General features: G+C 43.9%; 1 protein-coding gene across 4 annotated transcripts in view; it reads right to left on the reverse strand.

Moving 5' to 3' along the window:
- The window catches only part of CMSS1 (cms1 ribosomal small subunit homolog), a 1,462,848-nt gene that overhangs the window by 739,328 nt on the left and 707,422 nt on the right, over positions 1-16,098 (reverse strand). For all 4 annotated transcript variants that reach the window (XM_044071376.1, XM_044071373.1, XM_044071375.1 and 1 more), the window contains exon 2: positions 4,372-4,508. In XM_044071376.1, the coding sequence (XP_043927311.1) occupies positions 4,372-4,452 (81 nt within the window). In that variant the 5' untranslated portion in view covers positions 4,453-4,508. The remainder of the gene's footprint in view (positions 1-4,371; positions 4,509-16,098) is intronic.

Genomic DNA, 16,098 nt, shown 5'->3' on the forward strand with positions numbered 1-16,098 from the left:
AGCCCTCAATACTGAAGAATCAACGTTCCCTGAACAAGTAGAAGTTGAGGTGGGCTCTCAACTCATTGATTACATTTCTACTGTCAGAATCTTTGACGGCAAGAAAGACCACATGTAGCCTTCACTACTGGAGGATCAAGGTTCCCTAAACAAGGAAAGCTGAGGTGGGCTCTTAACCACTGATGACATTTCTTCTGTCAGAATCCGTGAAGGCTTCTGTTTCATGAAAGTAATGTCCAAATAAAGGCTGGTGGGAATCATCTACCAACCCAAAACCCAATGACAAGCTTATGAGAACAAAAGGTAGCACATCAAAGAATAAAGGCTCTATTGGCATGAACACACCACACTTCAGTGCAATGCTTACACTTTCAGGCATACAAAAATGAAATCTATGGCTGTCATGAAGTTTTAAGTGCTGAAGGTTGTGAGCCACGACCATTCACTGCATCTTCTCTGTTAGGCTGCCAAAGCCATGACTTTCCTAGACCTCTCCATGGAAAGAAATAAGGTTAGGTAGTGTCCAATTTCACCAATGAAGGAAGTTCTCAAAGATATGACAAGACAGCATTTTTACTAGTTTCTACTAATGTATGGAGACTCACAGGACCTGTAACCATATCTCTGCCTAAGTAGAGATGCTAACAGGAGCAGGCAAAGGAAGCAAGTGAAGTTCGTTCTGCTAGGCTGTTTGTCAGCATGGCTTGGGGTGGTAAGCCGTATGGGTCTTGAGGAGAGACCAAAGTGCAGTACCTTGTACTTAAAATAAGGCCAACTCAGATGGAACTAAAGGGTTCTCCTGTGAAGGCCCAGATATTAATGTGCCAGAAAGCCCTGACCATGTCCAGTGACATCATCCAACACTTTGTTGCAGAAGGGTTATAACCCATGGAAATTCTCCGTCGGTATTTGATACACTGGTTATGATTACTAAAGATGTTAAGGTCCCAGACAGGACAAAAGTCTTCTGACCCCTTCTAAATAAGTAAGAAAATAACAGTAGAATCATTTGTCTTTCTCCAAAGAAGGGAAAACCTCTACTGCTCCTTTGTGAAGTACAGTCTGAACCTGCTCCAAGAGCTCTGCCCAGATCATCTGGAAGACCTTCCAGCTGTGAGATGTGGCCTTTCGTGAGAATATCTAGAACCTAATGGTCACTATTGACTGACTGTTGACTGCTCTGTAAGATTGCCAATGGGAAGCTACTTCTTGAAATTTGCCCAAATGTGGAGAACAAAGTAACTTCTGAGATGACAAAATCCTTCTCCTTAGAGACTTAGGCAGAATATGCGGAGGAAGCAATAATGTCTGGTCATCAAGGTGGCCTTCTACATTTGGGCACTACTCTGCACACATCTACAAAGCCACTTTGAACCATTCTCTTCTTCTGAAATCAGGTCAGTTTTCAAAAAAACAAAGGGGCATTATAAGGATTACCTATAGCGATCAGTGCTTAATTTCATTCTTGGATATTCTTCACCAGATCTTGCCTGGCCTTTACAATGAAGCCATCACCCCAGAAAGGGGCTTCAAAAATGGCCCAACTAATCTCAACCTTAAAGCAGAACAGAGTAATTCACAATAGTCTGTCCATGCATAAGCCTAATCAGCCACCCCATCCACAGCAAAAGTGCAATCATGACTACAGTGGGTTACATGAAAATGTGAAGTAGAAGCACCCTAGAATCACACATCTCGGCCACCTTCTTGAGAGCCTGAACCATACAGAATATCTGTAATAACATCAGATGATGAGACAAACAGGAGACATTGGAAATGAACCTGCTTCCTTCCTGTCCAAAGCCTCAGACTCCTGATCAGACATTAAAGTGAAAACACTCTAATGTTTCTCGGACCTAGGCTAGACATAAGAAATCCAATGGACACAGAAGTCTAGCTTGGTATGGATGATAAAGACATCAATCCTCTCCATCAGGAGCTTATAAAGGGTACTTGTTTCCTGGGAGCAGAGGGAGCAAAATTCAGTGGAAGCCTCCAGGCTATTTGTATTGCATCCATCAGGTAAGGCTCCAAGGGAGAGGGAAATGACCCAAGGTTCCTCATCCATCTTGTAAATATGCTAATTTAACACATTTCAATGAGAAAGGCAAAATAATTTAATGGCAGTTCAAAGTGGACTTCATAACCTTGCAAATATCAACACAAAGGGTTTCAACTGCATTATTACTGTTGCCATCTTAGAAAGAAAAAAATGCATTATCCTTCGAGTCCTCTTCTAAGATGAGAAAGAAAAAACACTTCACCTACACCCACCTCCAGCAACAGCCTGTCCTAGGTTACAGTGCAGGTGAAATGATGATTGTCCAACAGACAAGCACCTGCTTAAGGTCTGGCACTTATACGCCCATGTTTCATAACAGCACACCCTATTCCCATGAAGACATCAAAAAGGGTGTGCACATCTAATGTCTTAGCTGTCTCCAACGTGCTGAGCAATGTATGACAATCTCCTTAACCCTAGCCATACAATCATACATACTATGGGACAGGCTCAGTACAGAGAGTTTTCACTTCCAGGTGCAAAAACTAAGACTTTGTTGGGAAAAGTCAAGGAAAACATTTCATGTAAGCAGTTTCCTGACAAACAAAGGTACATGTGCTGGGGAGACGGTGCCTACTGGCTGCAGAGCATGCAGTTCTCACAATCCTGTCCTCATTTGTCTATGATAGTTGCAAGTTTGATCCCTTACCAGTCAAGAGGGAACATGCAAGGAATCAGGGCTGCCTTAAGGATGGACTTTGCAGTAGGAGGTTTTTTTTTTTTTTTAAATACCAATGCGTGATTTCCACTGTATTACATTCTCCAGTCAGTCTGGCACTACCCCTGGATGACAAATGAGTCCATCCTGCTGATCTCTAGACAGAACATCAACAAAACATGCTATCTTTAAGGCAGTTGTTTATATATATATATATATATATATATATATATATATATATATAGTTGTGTGTGTGTGTATACTTCTTGCTTCTCTCTTCACCTCCTGCAAGTGTCAGAAGTGAAGTGGTACCACCTACAGAAATGCATTTCATCGTGCTTCTTCCCAAAGCATACAATCAGTGTAGCTGTGTGCTCTTAGGTATTGAATAACTGCAGGAGCTCTTTGATCATTTTGGTATTTTAAACATCTAATGTGGAACCTATACTATGACAGCTGATGCAATCAAAATCAAAATTGTGCCAGCAGAAGTAAAGAATTGAACAACACATAGTCTTAGCACACCCTCCTAGTCTTACAGATATCAAAATTTATGTTTATGCTGGCTAGAGAGAGAGGAGTACAATCTAAGAGCAAAACTGGCAAAAAATTCTGAAACTTCCTAAACAGGGATTGTGAGAAACAGTAATTCAAACAGCTACCCACTGGAGAAGGCCTCTGAAGTCAGTAGTAATTGCTAAATGCAATTTATTAGTGTTTGATAAATGTTCTGCAATCTGCACAATAAAGTCTGAAAACACAAACTGCAACAAGAACATGCTTAGGTTTATGAGAACTGCCCAGGTACAAGCATGCAGATTGAAAGTGACAATTACAAATGCTAAAATTACTCCACAAATGCCCCATGACAGATTTTAAACAGTTCATTAAAATACATAATATTCAATTTACTTTATTAACTAAACTGCATGTCGAAAGATCAGTGAAAATGACTCTGCACAATAACTGCAGTCTTTCATATTTTAAAGTGCATCAGTCATGTTCAGAAGCATATTTGTTTGACAATTTAATTTCATGCTATACTTATGATAAAGCTGCAAATGATTTTGAAAAAAAAAAAACAAAAACTACAGTGCAGTGTGTTGTTTGATGATTTAGGTTCACTATTTACTCTGTTTTTCTCTATACTTACTCCCACAAAATGATGCCATGGTAGGTACTAGGCAATGATTTGCATACAAATGCAAAGACTGACAGGTAAGCATAAAAAACTTACCTCTTTAAAGGAGCAGCTTCTTATTTACACTGTGGTTTCACTACTACATAATCACATGTCAATTTTCAATGTGAGGTGTTTCATTTGCAAGAACTAGTAGACAACTTGCCTTTCCTGAAGTAAAAACCATTACTGATACATTTAGCATGGAAATAAAGCACACTATTGATTAATTTAGGTGGTGGGGTATTGTGCGTTCATTCTTTCATGATACCATGGTAGGGATTTTCAGCTCTGAGAAAAATAAAAATATGTTACAAAAAAAAAAAATTACATAAAAAAACTACAAAATGTGGTATTGTACACATAGTTAAAAGATGAAAATCTAACTCCTAAGATTTTTTTACTAACATTTGCTTCAGAAAAAGACCAATACACTAAGCAGAATCAGTCGGACATCAGGAACTAAATTACCTGCTTTTTTTTCTTCAGTTTAGGAGCCTGTTCATCTACCACTTGTGGACTCCTTTTTCTTGAGCTGGCCTGCTTTAACATACTTTTCACTTTTTTCTTGTCTCGAACAATATTATCCTCATCAGTATGAGATGCACCTAAAAGAAGAGTTGTGTATTTTTAGAAGTGTATGAGGCATGAAATATATGCATTTCTACACTTTAAGATTCCAGGTAACCTGGGAAGTTAATATCATGACTTACAGGTTTGCTTTTTTATGTATTCAGAATACAGCACTGTTTCTCAAAATGCTTTCATTCTCATAGTCAGATTTTTGCCATACCAGAGTACCAATTTTCTGTTTGTTTAGTATTTTTCTAGAAAGAGATTGATCCCTTACTAGTTAAGAGAGAACATGCAAGGAATTAGGGCTGCTTAATAAATGCATTTAAAAAGGAATCATTATATCACTACTAGTACAACATACACAGAAGCAAGTAATAGTAAACACAATCAATGCTTTATGTGTTCAAAATACATATCCAATGTCCGAGAAAAAGCTTTTGAGACAGTATTTATTCAGTGTTCTTGAAAGTGACTAATGATTTTACTTAATACATGCACTTACAAAGTAAACATTACCAGTGGTATTAAATGAGATCAGCATTTACATGTTTAAAATGCAAACTGGAATCATATATTTAATCAGTGAATTACATCAGGTTCAAAAGATTCATGAAAACAAATGGTTTGTACCTATAACGGCAGCCGTCTGAGATGGGCTGTTGTAGGATGGCTCCCAATTTATACTCCACCAAAGATGCAATCAAAGAAGCACCCACTCCAGGGACATTATAATGAAGTCCCATGACAGGGCCAGGAGGAGCTACTCATCCAGGAAAGAGATCACATGGAGATCCTACTACAAGGCTTTATATACCAAGGCCAACAGCTTTGTAAACCCTAAGGTGTTGAAATAAAGCTCATGTAATAGCACTCTCTACTGAAGTGATGCCCTCTCACAATGAATTGGAGGAGTGTCCTGTGTGGGCTCCAAACAAAGATGTGCCAAAAAGAACCCACTACATCTGATCACAACATCTGAATGGCCTGCAGCAGCATGGGCAAGCTTTCGTAGAGAATCACCATCTGACCTGAGACCAAAGTTGATATGCATGGTCCATGCAACTATTTTGGCTCCTAGCAGATGACCTGTTCTATGGATGGAACAAATGAAACAGTTACCGTCCTGCTTGCAAAATGTTACACAGTCATCAAAAGCAAAAATGAATCAACTGCCAGCTACTATGTATACCACATCTTCCAACCCTACCATCCCTGCCTTGCTCCAGCAGACCAAAAACACAGAGTTAGTTGGTCAGCTTATCCTAAGCATACACACAAACACATTCGCAGAACTTCACTGAGGCCAGCAAGAACTTAAGTTATTTCTACAACTAATGGCTTCAGTAGCTTCTTTCTTGTCTTTTGAATTGAATAAAATGAGCTCTGTTGTGCCATTCTCTCTTTTCCCCAAAAATGTACAGCACTATCCCCTTACAAATTTGTCGGTCTGTTTCTTTTTTTTCCATTTCTCTTATCACCTTCCTTTATTTATTTAGAGTAGATAAGTGGACTCGGCCACTAGAGCCCATTTTTGCCATGACTTAGCTACAGTATTACAGTAAGCAGACTTTGATGCACAATGAAGAAATCGTGACTAAGCAAGAAAACAACACAAAAGTAGCAATACTAGCACCATCTAAATTGTAACAGTAAAATAGATTAATGTGCAAAACACACTTAAAATAAGGAAACTATAGAATTAATTAGTACTAAAGCCTTTAGATACACTAATTTATAAAGTATGTAGTCTAATGAGCCCAGAAGCATAGCAAGCATCCTAAGCCTAGAAATGTGGATGCTGGTGTGGAGAAAATTGATAAAAAACAGTGCAGGGTGGGTCATACACCTAAAATATACCTCTCAAGCTCCATTAACCTATGAACCTATGAAAACAGTGCCTTTACTCAGGCCTTGGGATATACTAACGCCCACACTAAGTGTACACTAAGTATACAATATTCTGAGTCAACGTAAAACACAAGCATAACTCACACCTTCTTTCTCCTAATTTTAATTTTCTTACCACTTTTCTTGCAACCTTAAATATGGAGCGGGATTCATAAAGGTTACCATAGTGTGGACTGTGTGTACACTTAGTGTAATCTTTTTTAAGTGACTAAGTGGTCTAGACTGTTTGTAGGCTTCTGAGCCCCCAAGCCCTTCTTGGTTGGATGGAAGCCTTCTAGCTTAGTTTTGTTTCTTATAACTAGCCAGTTTTCTAGTTTCAGCACTCAAATCTGTCTCTTTGAACTCAGCACTTGTTCAGAACTCATTGTAAGCACTACATAAGCTGCAAATTACTACAGCACTCAACTTTTCACACTTGTCTAGTTGAAAGCAGTTTTTAGTACTTAATAAATAAGCACTTATCCAGGCATGTCTAAGGGTCAGCTCCCAGTGATTTCTCCTGTCTACCTGATGAATCTGGGCATCCTGGGGCAATGCAGCAATTGCCTCATGTACACAGACAACCCTCTCCTCCTACCACCCAACACTACAACCTGTGAGAGATGCACTTATATAGCCAAACTGGAAGCAAAGCTCTCTTCACCCAAGACTGGACTAGACAGTCAAGAGGAGATGGTAAACACTTGCACCACACCACACTCATCACATAGTCCCTCAAAATCTACACCACCAAAACACAGACACAGAAACACAAAACACACACCTACATTTGCGGAGGCTCTCAATAAAAACCTGCCCAAGCATCAGGGACATCCAAAGCATAAACGCAAGCAAACTCCACCCCCCCCAACACAACCCAAATGACACATAGCCCACAAACTCAGTGTGCCACTCAACCACAGCCCATAAGGCATAACAACGTACCCAACACTCTAGTCATAGGTGACTCTATAGTCAGGCGCACTGATGTTCCACTCACTAGACTAAACAAGGAGAAAGTTACTGTCAGCTGCCTGTCAGGTACCAGGATCCGCCACATAACGCATGCACTCAGGTGACTCCACAATAAGTACAAATATGACACTGTCATTGTCCATGTTGGTGTGAATGACCTGAGACGTACCTCCCTGGACTACATGAAAAGAGACATGGAGGAGCTCTCCGATCTTGTATCCCAGGCAGGTATGACCCTAACCCTGAGTAGCATCCTGCCATCACCCAGAATGATACCACAGTACAAGCACAAAATGATTGACTTCAACAATTGGCTAAACTTCTGGTGTCATTCTAAGGGGATCCAGTATTTGTCTGCCTGGGACGACATGATCGACAGACCACGATGCTTTGCCAGAGATGGCCTGCACCTGTCGCCCTTAGGATTCCGGATACTGGCTAAGGCTCTTGCCACCCCTATAGTGCCTTTTTTAGCCAAGGATCAAATGACAAATTCACCACCGTAACAGGTACAAGCAAGCAAAATCTGAGGGTAATGCTACTCAATGCTAGAAGTCTAAACCTCAAAATGCACTCACTTGAGGTACTCCTTAAAATGGAGAACATTGACATCTGTGCAGTGACAGAGACCTGGTTCAAAGCTCCAGCGAGCACACATGCATTACCAGGCTACAATTCATACCACACCTTTTGGCCACCTAACCCAGAACAAAGCACTAAAGGCGGAGGCGTGTCCATATTCATTAAGGATATCCACATCTCCAGGCTAGTTGCACAGCATAATGCATCTGAGATTATCCATGTGCAACTAACACTGGGGCAAGACCGCAATCCAAATTGTAGCTTGCTACAGACCCCCCCCACCATGCCCCAGGATCCACACTCCTCATTTCTTGATACACTGGAAAGTATTAAGGTACAACCCAACACCCTAATAATGGGCAATTTCAACTACCCCACCATTAACTGGGAAAACTACTCATGTACCAACTCTTTTGCTCAACGTTTTCTAGAATTCATAAATTCCAATGCCTTGGATCAACTTATTCACACCCCCACCAGGGGCAGCAATATCCTAGACCTGGTCATTACAACATGGGAAACCGGTGTTCCACACTAGAGGTCAATTCCTCGTTGGTCAGATCCGACCACAAGCTAATCAGCCTAGACATCCACATCCCACCCCCACTCCCAATTAGGGAAACCATCGTAAAAAACTTCTCCAAAGCCAACTTCACACTTCTTAAGACAGAAGTGGCAAACTTCATGACACCCATGCAGACGGACAATAGAGGTATGATTGCCGAATCCTACACAAATGCACTTTCTAAGCACTTACATGAGTGCATGGATCATGCTATCCCTAACAGAACCAAGATGTTATCCTCCAAAAAAAGGAAGCCAATCTGGTGGTCCTCTGCCATAAACAAACTCTACAAAAGAAGAAAGACACTGTTGCAAAAAAGAGAAAAATCCCATGACTGGAGGAACTCCCTGGTCAACCTCAGTAAGAAGCTGAGATCCCTCATTAAATCCTCCAAAGCTAGTTACGAAAACAAAATTGCCACTGACTCTAAAGACAACCACAAAGCATTCTATAGCTATGTCAAGAATCTAAATGGGAACACTCAGATCTGCTCTGAATTACAGCACAATGGCACTAAATATACAGAACCAACTGATATTGCCAACATCCTAGCAAATAGATTCAATGCTAACTTTACCTCCCTCTCACCCCCTAGAGGGGCCATCTCTATACCGGAAGAATGCAAAGTTCCTATAATCACGGCTGCACAGGTAAAAAAAACACTCTCCAAAGCCAAGAACACAGCATCCATGGGACCTGACAATATCCTAGGCTGCGTTCTACACGAACTACAGAATGAACTGGCACCCCACCAAAGAACCATGTTCAATCATAGCCTCACCTCAGGCTTTGTATCCTCTGAATGGCGCACTGCAACGGTTATCCCACTCCACAAAGGGGGAGCCACGACGGACCCTGGGAACTACCGCCCCATTAGCCTAATGACCCTGGTCTGCAAGGCCATGAAACGTATCATCGTGAAACTCATAAACAAAAAATAGAAGTTATGTCCTTACCATAACGTTCCATGTGGAGTGTTCATCTCGCCTTTGTTCTTACACATGGGTTCGGAGCCGATCCTCGGCTCCGTGTCGGCCGCTTGCAAGCTCTGCATCGAGAAGAAGCTCGAGACAACCTAATACCCACAATCCCCCTCTGCCTTTACCTCAGATCTAGTTTGCAAGCAAACCAGCAGCCAGAGAGAGCACACTCATGCCAAAAATTACATAATCAAGAAATCATCTATATACATATATATATATATATATATATATATATATATATATATACACACATGTACATCATACAAATACAACCACTGCAAATGCAGAAGGAGAATACTCCAGACCAGGCACCAAATTGAACGTTCTTCCTGAGGGTGGGAATGTAAGAACAAAGGCGAGATGAACACTCCACATGGAACGTTATGGTAAGGACATAACTTCTATATGTGAGAGTGTTCAATCTCGCCGTTTGTTCTTACACATGGGTAGCGTCCCTAGCTCCATGTTCCTGAGGAACTCACAGGAGAACGTTCTTGAGCACAGTGGAACCAAAGGTTGCCCTATCCCTAGAAACCCTGTCCACTTTGTAATGAGAGATGAATGTATGCGGTTTAGCCCAAGTAGCAGCTGCACAAATCGTGTCTAATGGTAGGCGAGCTGCGTGAGCCAAGGATGTAGACACTGATCTTGTAGAATGTCCTTTAGGTTTGACAGATAAGGATTGATTTGAAGAATCATAAACGTATATAATACAATCAGTTAGCCATTTGGAAAGAGTTCGTTTAGTAACCGCTACACCTTTCCTGCTGTCAGCAAAGGCTACAAAGAGTTGATCAGATTTCCTGTGATCTTTTGTTCTATCCAAATAAAACCTGAGTTGTCTATGGACATCCAATTTGTGTAACATATACTCTAACTTATTAGTGTGATTCTTGAAAAAGGTGGGTAATTCAATGGACTGATTAATGTTATTGGTAGAGCAAACTTTGGGGAGAAAGGATGGATTAGTGCGAAGAGATACTCTGTCAGAGTGGAAGATCAAATAAGGGTGTTTAATAGAAAGAGCCTGAAGCTCAGACACTCGCCTAGCGGATGTAATGGCTACCAAGAAGAGAGTCTTCCACGATAAAAACTTCAATGGGCAAACGGAGGCTGGCTCAAAAGGGGGCAACATCAATTTAGATAGTAAAAGGTTCAGATTCCAAGGTGATGTAGGAGTTCTAACTGGTGGTCTAATATGAAAAGATCCTTTTAAAAAGGCCTTACAAAGTCTGTGAGCCATCACAGGTGCCCCACATTCTTCCACATGAAAGTTGGAAATGGCAGCCAATTGCACTCTTAAAGTGGCAGGAGAAGCTCCTTCATGGAACAATTCTGTTAAAAACTCCAAGATCTTGTTTAACGGAGCTATGACAGGGTCCAAATGATGTGAATTCGCCCAGAAGGCAAACGCTTCCATTTACTGGTGTAGGTCTTTGTAGTGGAAGCTTTATGAGAAGCCACTAATATATTCTGAACTGCGGTGTAAGAGAATCAGACCTGGCTAAAGCGGAGCAGCCAAGCTGCTAGATGGAGTGATTCGAGAGAGGGGTGAGGAACTCCTGACGAGTGAGTCAGTAGATCTGGCTCTGGGTCCAGAATCCAAGGTCCCCGAATGCGGTGTTGCAACAGAAAAGGGAACCAAATTTGACGAGGCCAGAATGGGGCAATGAGGATTATCGTCCTTTGAAGGTTGTTGGCTTTCTGCAGAAACTTTGCAATCAGGGGAAGGGGAGGAAAAGCGTACAGGAGACCCGGGGGCCAATCGTGCACCAGCGTGTCCCTGGGGACTTCCCCTGGAGGGGGTAATAGGGCAAAGTAGCTCCTGCATTTGGCGTTCATTGGAGACGCAAAAAGATCGCAGGAAGGCTGGCCCCACTTGCGAAAAATCGTCTTCGCAATTGACTGTTTGAGGGACCACTCATGAGGCAACAGGATTGCTCTGCTCAGCCTGTCGGCTATGACGTTGGATGACCCCGGGATATGTGTTGCGATCAGAAAGCGACCCGTGGACTCCGCCCATTGCCAAATTCTCATGGCCTCTCTGCATAGCTGATAAGACCTGGTTCCCCCTTGCTTGTTTATGTACCAGACTACAGACATGTTGTCTGTCTGAACTGCAATAGTCCCTAGAGGAAGAAGGGGAGCAAAGTGTTGCAACGCTAGAAACACTGCCCTCAACTCTAGAACATTGATGTGCAGATTGTACTCCAAATTGGTCCATTCGCCTTGGACTGTCTGTCCCTGAAAGATGCCCCCCCACCCTATCAGGGAAGCGTCCGTGGTTACCGTCGCTGTCGGCGTGGGTAGCACAAATGGTCTTCCGCTGGAAAGGTTGCAAGTCTGAAGCCACCAGGTTAGGTGTGATTTGCATGTGTTTGTAATCAAAATTTCGTGTGTCAGAGGTAGCTGTTGGAACGACCATTGTGCAAACAGTAGCCATTGTAGAACTCTCATGTGCAGTCTTCCCAATGGTATCGCAATGAGAGAAGCTGCCATGAGACCCAAGACCTTCAGAACCAGCTTTGCTGGGGATTTTTTGGATGACGGAAGGAGAGAAATGTGGCTTTGTAGTGAGGCTATCCTTTCTGGAGGGAGCCTTAGAATTAAATGATGCGTATCTAATTCCGCTCCTATGAATAAGATATGCTGTGATGGCTGTAGTAAAGATTTTTGAAATTTACGGAAATTCGAGGTGAACACAAAGTTGTAGAGTGTAATCCCTGGCCTGTATCAGTTGGCCGGGTGGTGGCAGAAAGGAGCCAGTCGTCCAGATACGGAAACACCTGGAATCCTAGGCGTCTCAGATGAGACGCTACCACTGCCATGCATTTGGTGAAAACCCTGGGGACTGAGGTCAGACCAAAGGGCAGGGCTCGAAACTGATAGTGACTGGCTCCCAGCCGGAAGCGCAAATGATCCCTGGACGCCCTGGCCATTTTGATGTGGTAGTATGCGTCCTTCAGATCTATTGAGCACATCCAGTCGTCCTTCTGTAAGAATGGAAGGATCGATTGAAGCGTGACCATTGAACTTTTCTTTCTTGACAAAGGTGTTGAGGTTGCTTAGGTCCAGAATCGGCCTCCAGTCCCCTGTCTTCTTTGGAACTAAAAAGAACCTTGAGTAAGTTCAGAATCCTATTTGGTCCGCTGGGACTGGTTGGATGACTCTTTTTTCTAGCAGCTTTGAAATTTCTATAGCTGCTGGGTCTCGCAGATGGGGCGGCACATCTGGGAGTCTTTTCTTTGGAATGGGAGTGGATAGAAAGGGTATTCTGTAACCTCTGGTAACCACGCTTTTTACCCAGTTGTCTGTAGTAAGATTCTGCCAGGCCTGAGGGTATAAAGCTAAGCGACCCCCAACTGCCTCCAGAGCAGGACAGTCGGGCCTCCTCTCAGGAGTGCTGGAAAGGTTTTCCAGGGGGTGTATCCCTGTCACCTTGGTTTTGCGGACCCCCTCTGCCGCCAGGGCGGCGTCTTCCACCTCTGCCCCCTCCTCTGCCTCTAGAGGGGGCATCACCCTGTGTGCCTGGGAAAGATCCTTGGGGTTTTCGAAACCACATTTTCCCACCGCGTTGCCCTTTGGGGTACGGTCTGGATGGGGTGGAAAAACGGACTCCGACAGCAGAGTCTTTCCCTCCTGTTCACACCGGGTAAGGGTCTCCTTTACTTTGGGGCCAAAGAGTGGCACCATCAAATGGGGCGTTAGTAAAGGAAGACTTGAAGGCTTCCGCAAATGAACATAAGCGCATCCAGGATTGTCTGCGAAGAGCAATCGCTGAAGCTGCTGCCCTACTCGATCCTTCGGCTGCGTATGATATCAGCCTCATGGATGAGTTAACAATGGATGTAAGGGTATTGAGATGTGCTGTAACTTTCTCTGAAACAGCAGCATCTGTAGTACCCTGGAGGGTATCTCCCAACTCTTTGATTAGATCCCTCTGTAGACGTGTAAAATGGGTCAAATAGTTCAGGGATCGCATAGAAAAAGCCGCTGAACTAAAAATGCGCTTCCCGTACCTGTCCATAGTCCTAGAATCTTTGTTAGGCGGATGGACAGATGAGGAAGATTCCGACATCTCCTTTTCATGGCGCTGCCACCACCATGGCGTCCACTGGAACTCCCTTTGTGAGGTAAGCCTTGTCTTGGGGTGCAGTAATGTACTTATTAGGCTTTCTAGGGACTGGTTCCACCGTGTCAGGTGTCTCCCACGCCCTTGAGCAATCAGCTCCATTAACTCATCGAAGGCGGAGTGACCCAGGAGGAGGAAGGGCGAGCACCGAATGCCTTCAGCAAGACTGACTCATCCTCAGAAGGGGGAAGGGACTGCCAATCACCTCTCTGCTTTAGGATCTTCAAGATGTCAGAAAAGGAGACATCTTCTGAAGGTGACTTTGGGGACCCTTCTGACTCATCCAAGTCAGTATCGGATGTCAAAGATTCTTGTGGAGAATCTAAGTGTCTCCTCTTGCACAATCTTTTCCTAGGGACTTCTTCGGGGGGAGCATCCGAAGAAGCCTCCGAGGAAGAGGGGGCACCCTCCAGGGGTGGCTGAGACACCGGTGCTCGACGCTTGGATGTGACCGTTGGTGCAGAGGAGGATAACGGTCCTTTATGGGGAGGAGAGGCTGCTTCTACTGATGTGGTTGTCTGGGTAGACAACACCTTCCTCATGAGATCGAAGGCCCCCGGGTCCCGAGTCGAGGTATCTCCCAGTTCCGAAGAAATGGGAAGAATCCCCGAAACAGGCACCGAAGGCATCGACCCCGAGGACGGAGCCGAGTCGATCCAAGCCGAGGCCCCGAGAGGAAGAGTCGGAATCGAAACATCGGTTCGACTCTCGGCCCCGGAACCAAGGATGGATCTTGGCTCGAGACTCGTACCGGATCCGACGGAGTCGAGGTGAACGGAGCCGACCGAGAAAAGGACGGTTCTGGCACCGAGGGCTCCACAATCAGTAGATCAGCCTCTTCCGGCTCCAAAGACTGGACAGGTCTCGGAGGAGGAAGAGATGGAGATAATGGAAGGCCTTCAAGTTTCGACACCAATTGGGTGGAAACCGAGATAAATTTGGATAAGGCCGTATTCTCCAGTAATTTCTGCACCACGCAGTCAACATCGGTGTCGGAGAGGGGCCTGGAAGAACGGGTCGAAGGAATCGAAGACGGAGCCGACCTCAACAGTGTCGGGGGAGGGAGCTCCATCACCGGTTCCAAGACTCGAGGCTCGAAACTGACAACAGTTGAACACTCGGCCCAAGTCTGTGGAACCGGTGATCTAACTTTAGCTGAAGAGCTCGGAGCCGATGACTTGGGCTCCGACGTCTTCGATTCCTTCGAGGATTTGGATGCCTGGTCTGAAGCATCCAGAGCCTCTTGAAAGGTAGGTTTTAACAAACCTCTATCCATTAGTTTCCTGCGCCTATCTGTCATGACCCTCCCACTGAAAGAATGACAAATAGAGCAGTCTTCTTGCAGATGGAGAGGGCCAAGACAGTAGATGCAGGAACTATGATTGTCAGTTACTGACATCTTTTGCCCACATTGGCAACGCTTAAAACCCGATTTAGCATTTTCAGACATGTCACTCTAACAGAAACTGAAAAGTCAAGTCCAGTAAAGAAGTCAAGTCCGGTGAAAGTGCCGAATCCAGTAAGGTAGTCAATCCGGTAGTCAAATCCAAGTAAGGGGTGGTAGGCCCCGAGGAGAACTCTAATAAGTTTTAAATAAACTTAACGGAACCGAGAATCCCTCAACCTTACCACACACACACAATATATCACTAACAAACTTTTTATAATAAAATTACTAAGAAAAATACAAGAATAAATTCTTAATCTTATCTTAGGTGCTCGAGCTCGACCCAGTGATGCGAACGCTGCAGCGGCAAACTAGATCTGAGGTAAAGGCAGAGGGGGATTGTGGGTATTAGGTTGTCTCGAGCTTCTTCTCGATGCAGAGCTTGCAAGCGTCCGACACGGAGCCGAGGATCGGCTCCGAACACATGTGTAAGAACAAACGGCGAGATTGAACACTCTCACATCATTGGTAATCTCCAAACTCTGGACCCTACCCAGTTTGGATTTGTAAAAGGCAGATCATGTCTCCTAAACCTGATTGACTTCTTTGAAGCAGTCACCAAAGCCATAGATGAGGGTAAAATGGTTCACACAGCTTATCTAGATCTCGCCAAGGCTTTCGACACCATCCCCCACTCTGGAATTATAGATAATCTCACTAAACTAGGTATAAATCCCTATGTCACAAGATGGGTTGCCAACTGGCTCACGGACAGAATCCACACTGTGAAAGTAGCGGATTCCAAATCCGACATCAGACCAGTGACAAGTGGAGTACCACAGGGTTCAGTCCTGGGTCCTCTCCTGTTTGGTATCTACTTCTCTGAAGTGCAGGACAACACAGAAGGTCTTTGGCTAACAAAGTTTGCAGATGACTGCAAACTAGGAGCCATAATCAAAACAACTAACGATGTGGACAAACTACAAAAGGGCCTCACTGAGACAGATACCTGGTGTCAAAACCATGGCCTGAAGCTGAATGCCAAAAAGTGTACTGTCATCCCCTTTGGTAAAAACTCTGTACCCATGAACTACCACATAGCTGTAGTCTA

The sequence above is a fragment of the Protopterus annectens genome, chromosome 5.part0, assembly GCF_019279795.1.
Source record: "Protopterus annectens isolate FY-2018-M chromosome 5.part0, PAN1.0, whole genome shotgun sequence".
In the NCBI taxonomy this organism is placed as follows: Eukaryota; Metazoa; Chordata; order Ceratodontiformes; family Protopteridae; genus Protopterus; species Protopterus annectens.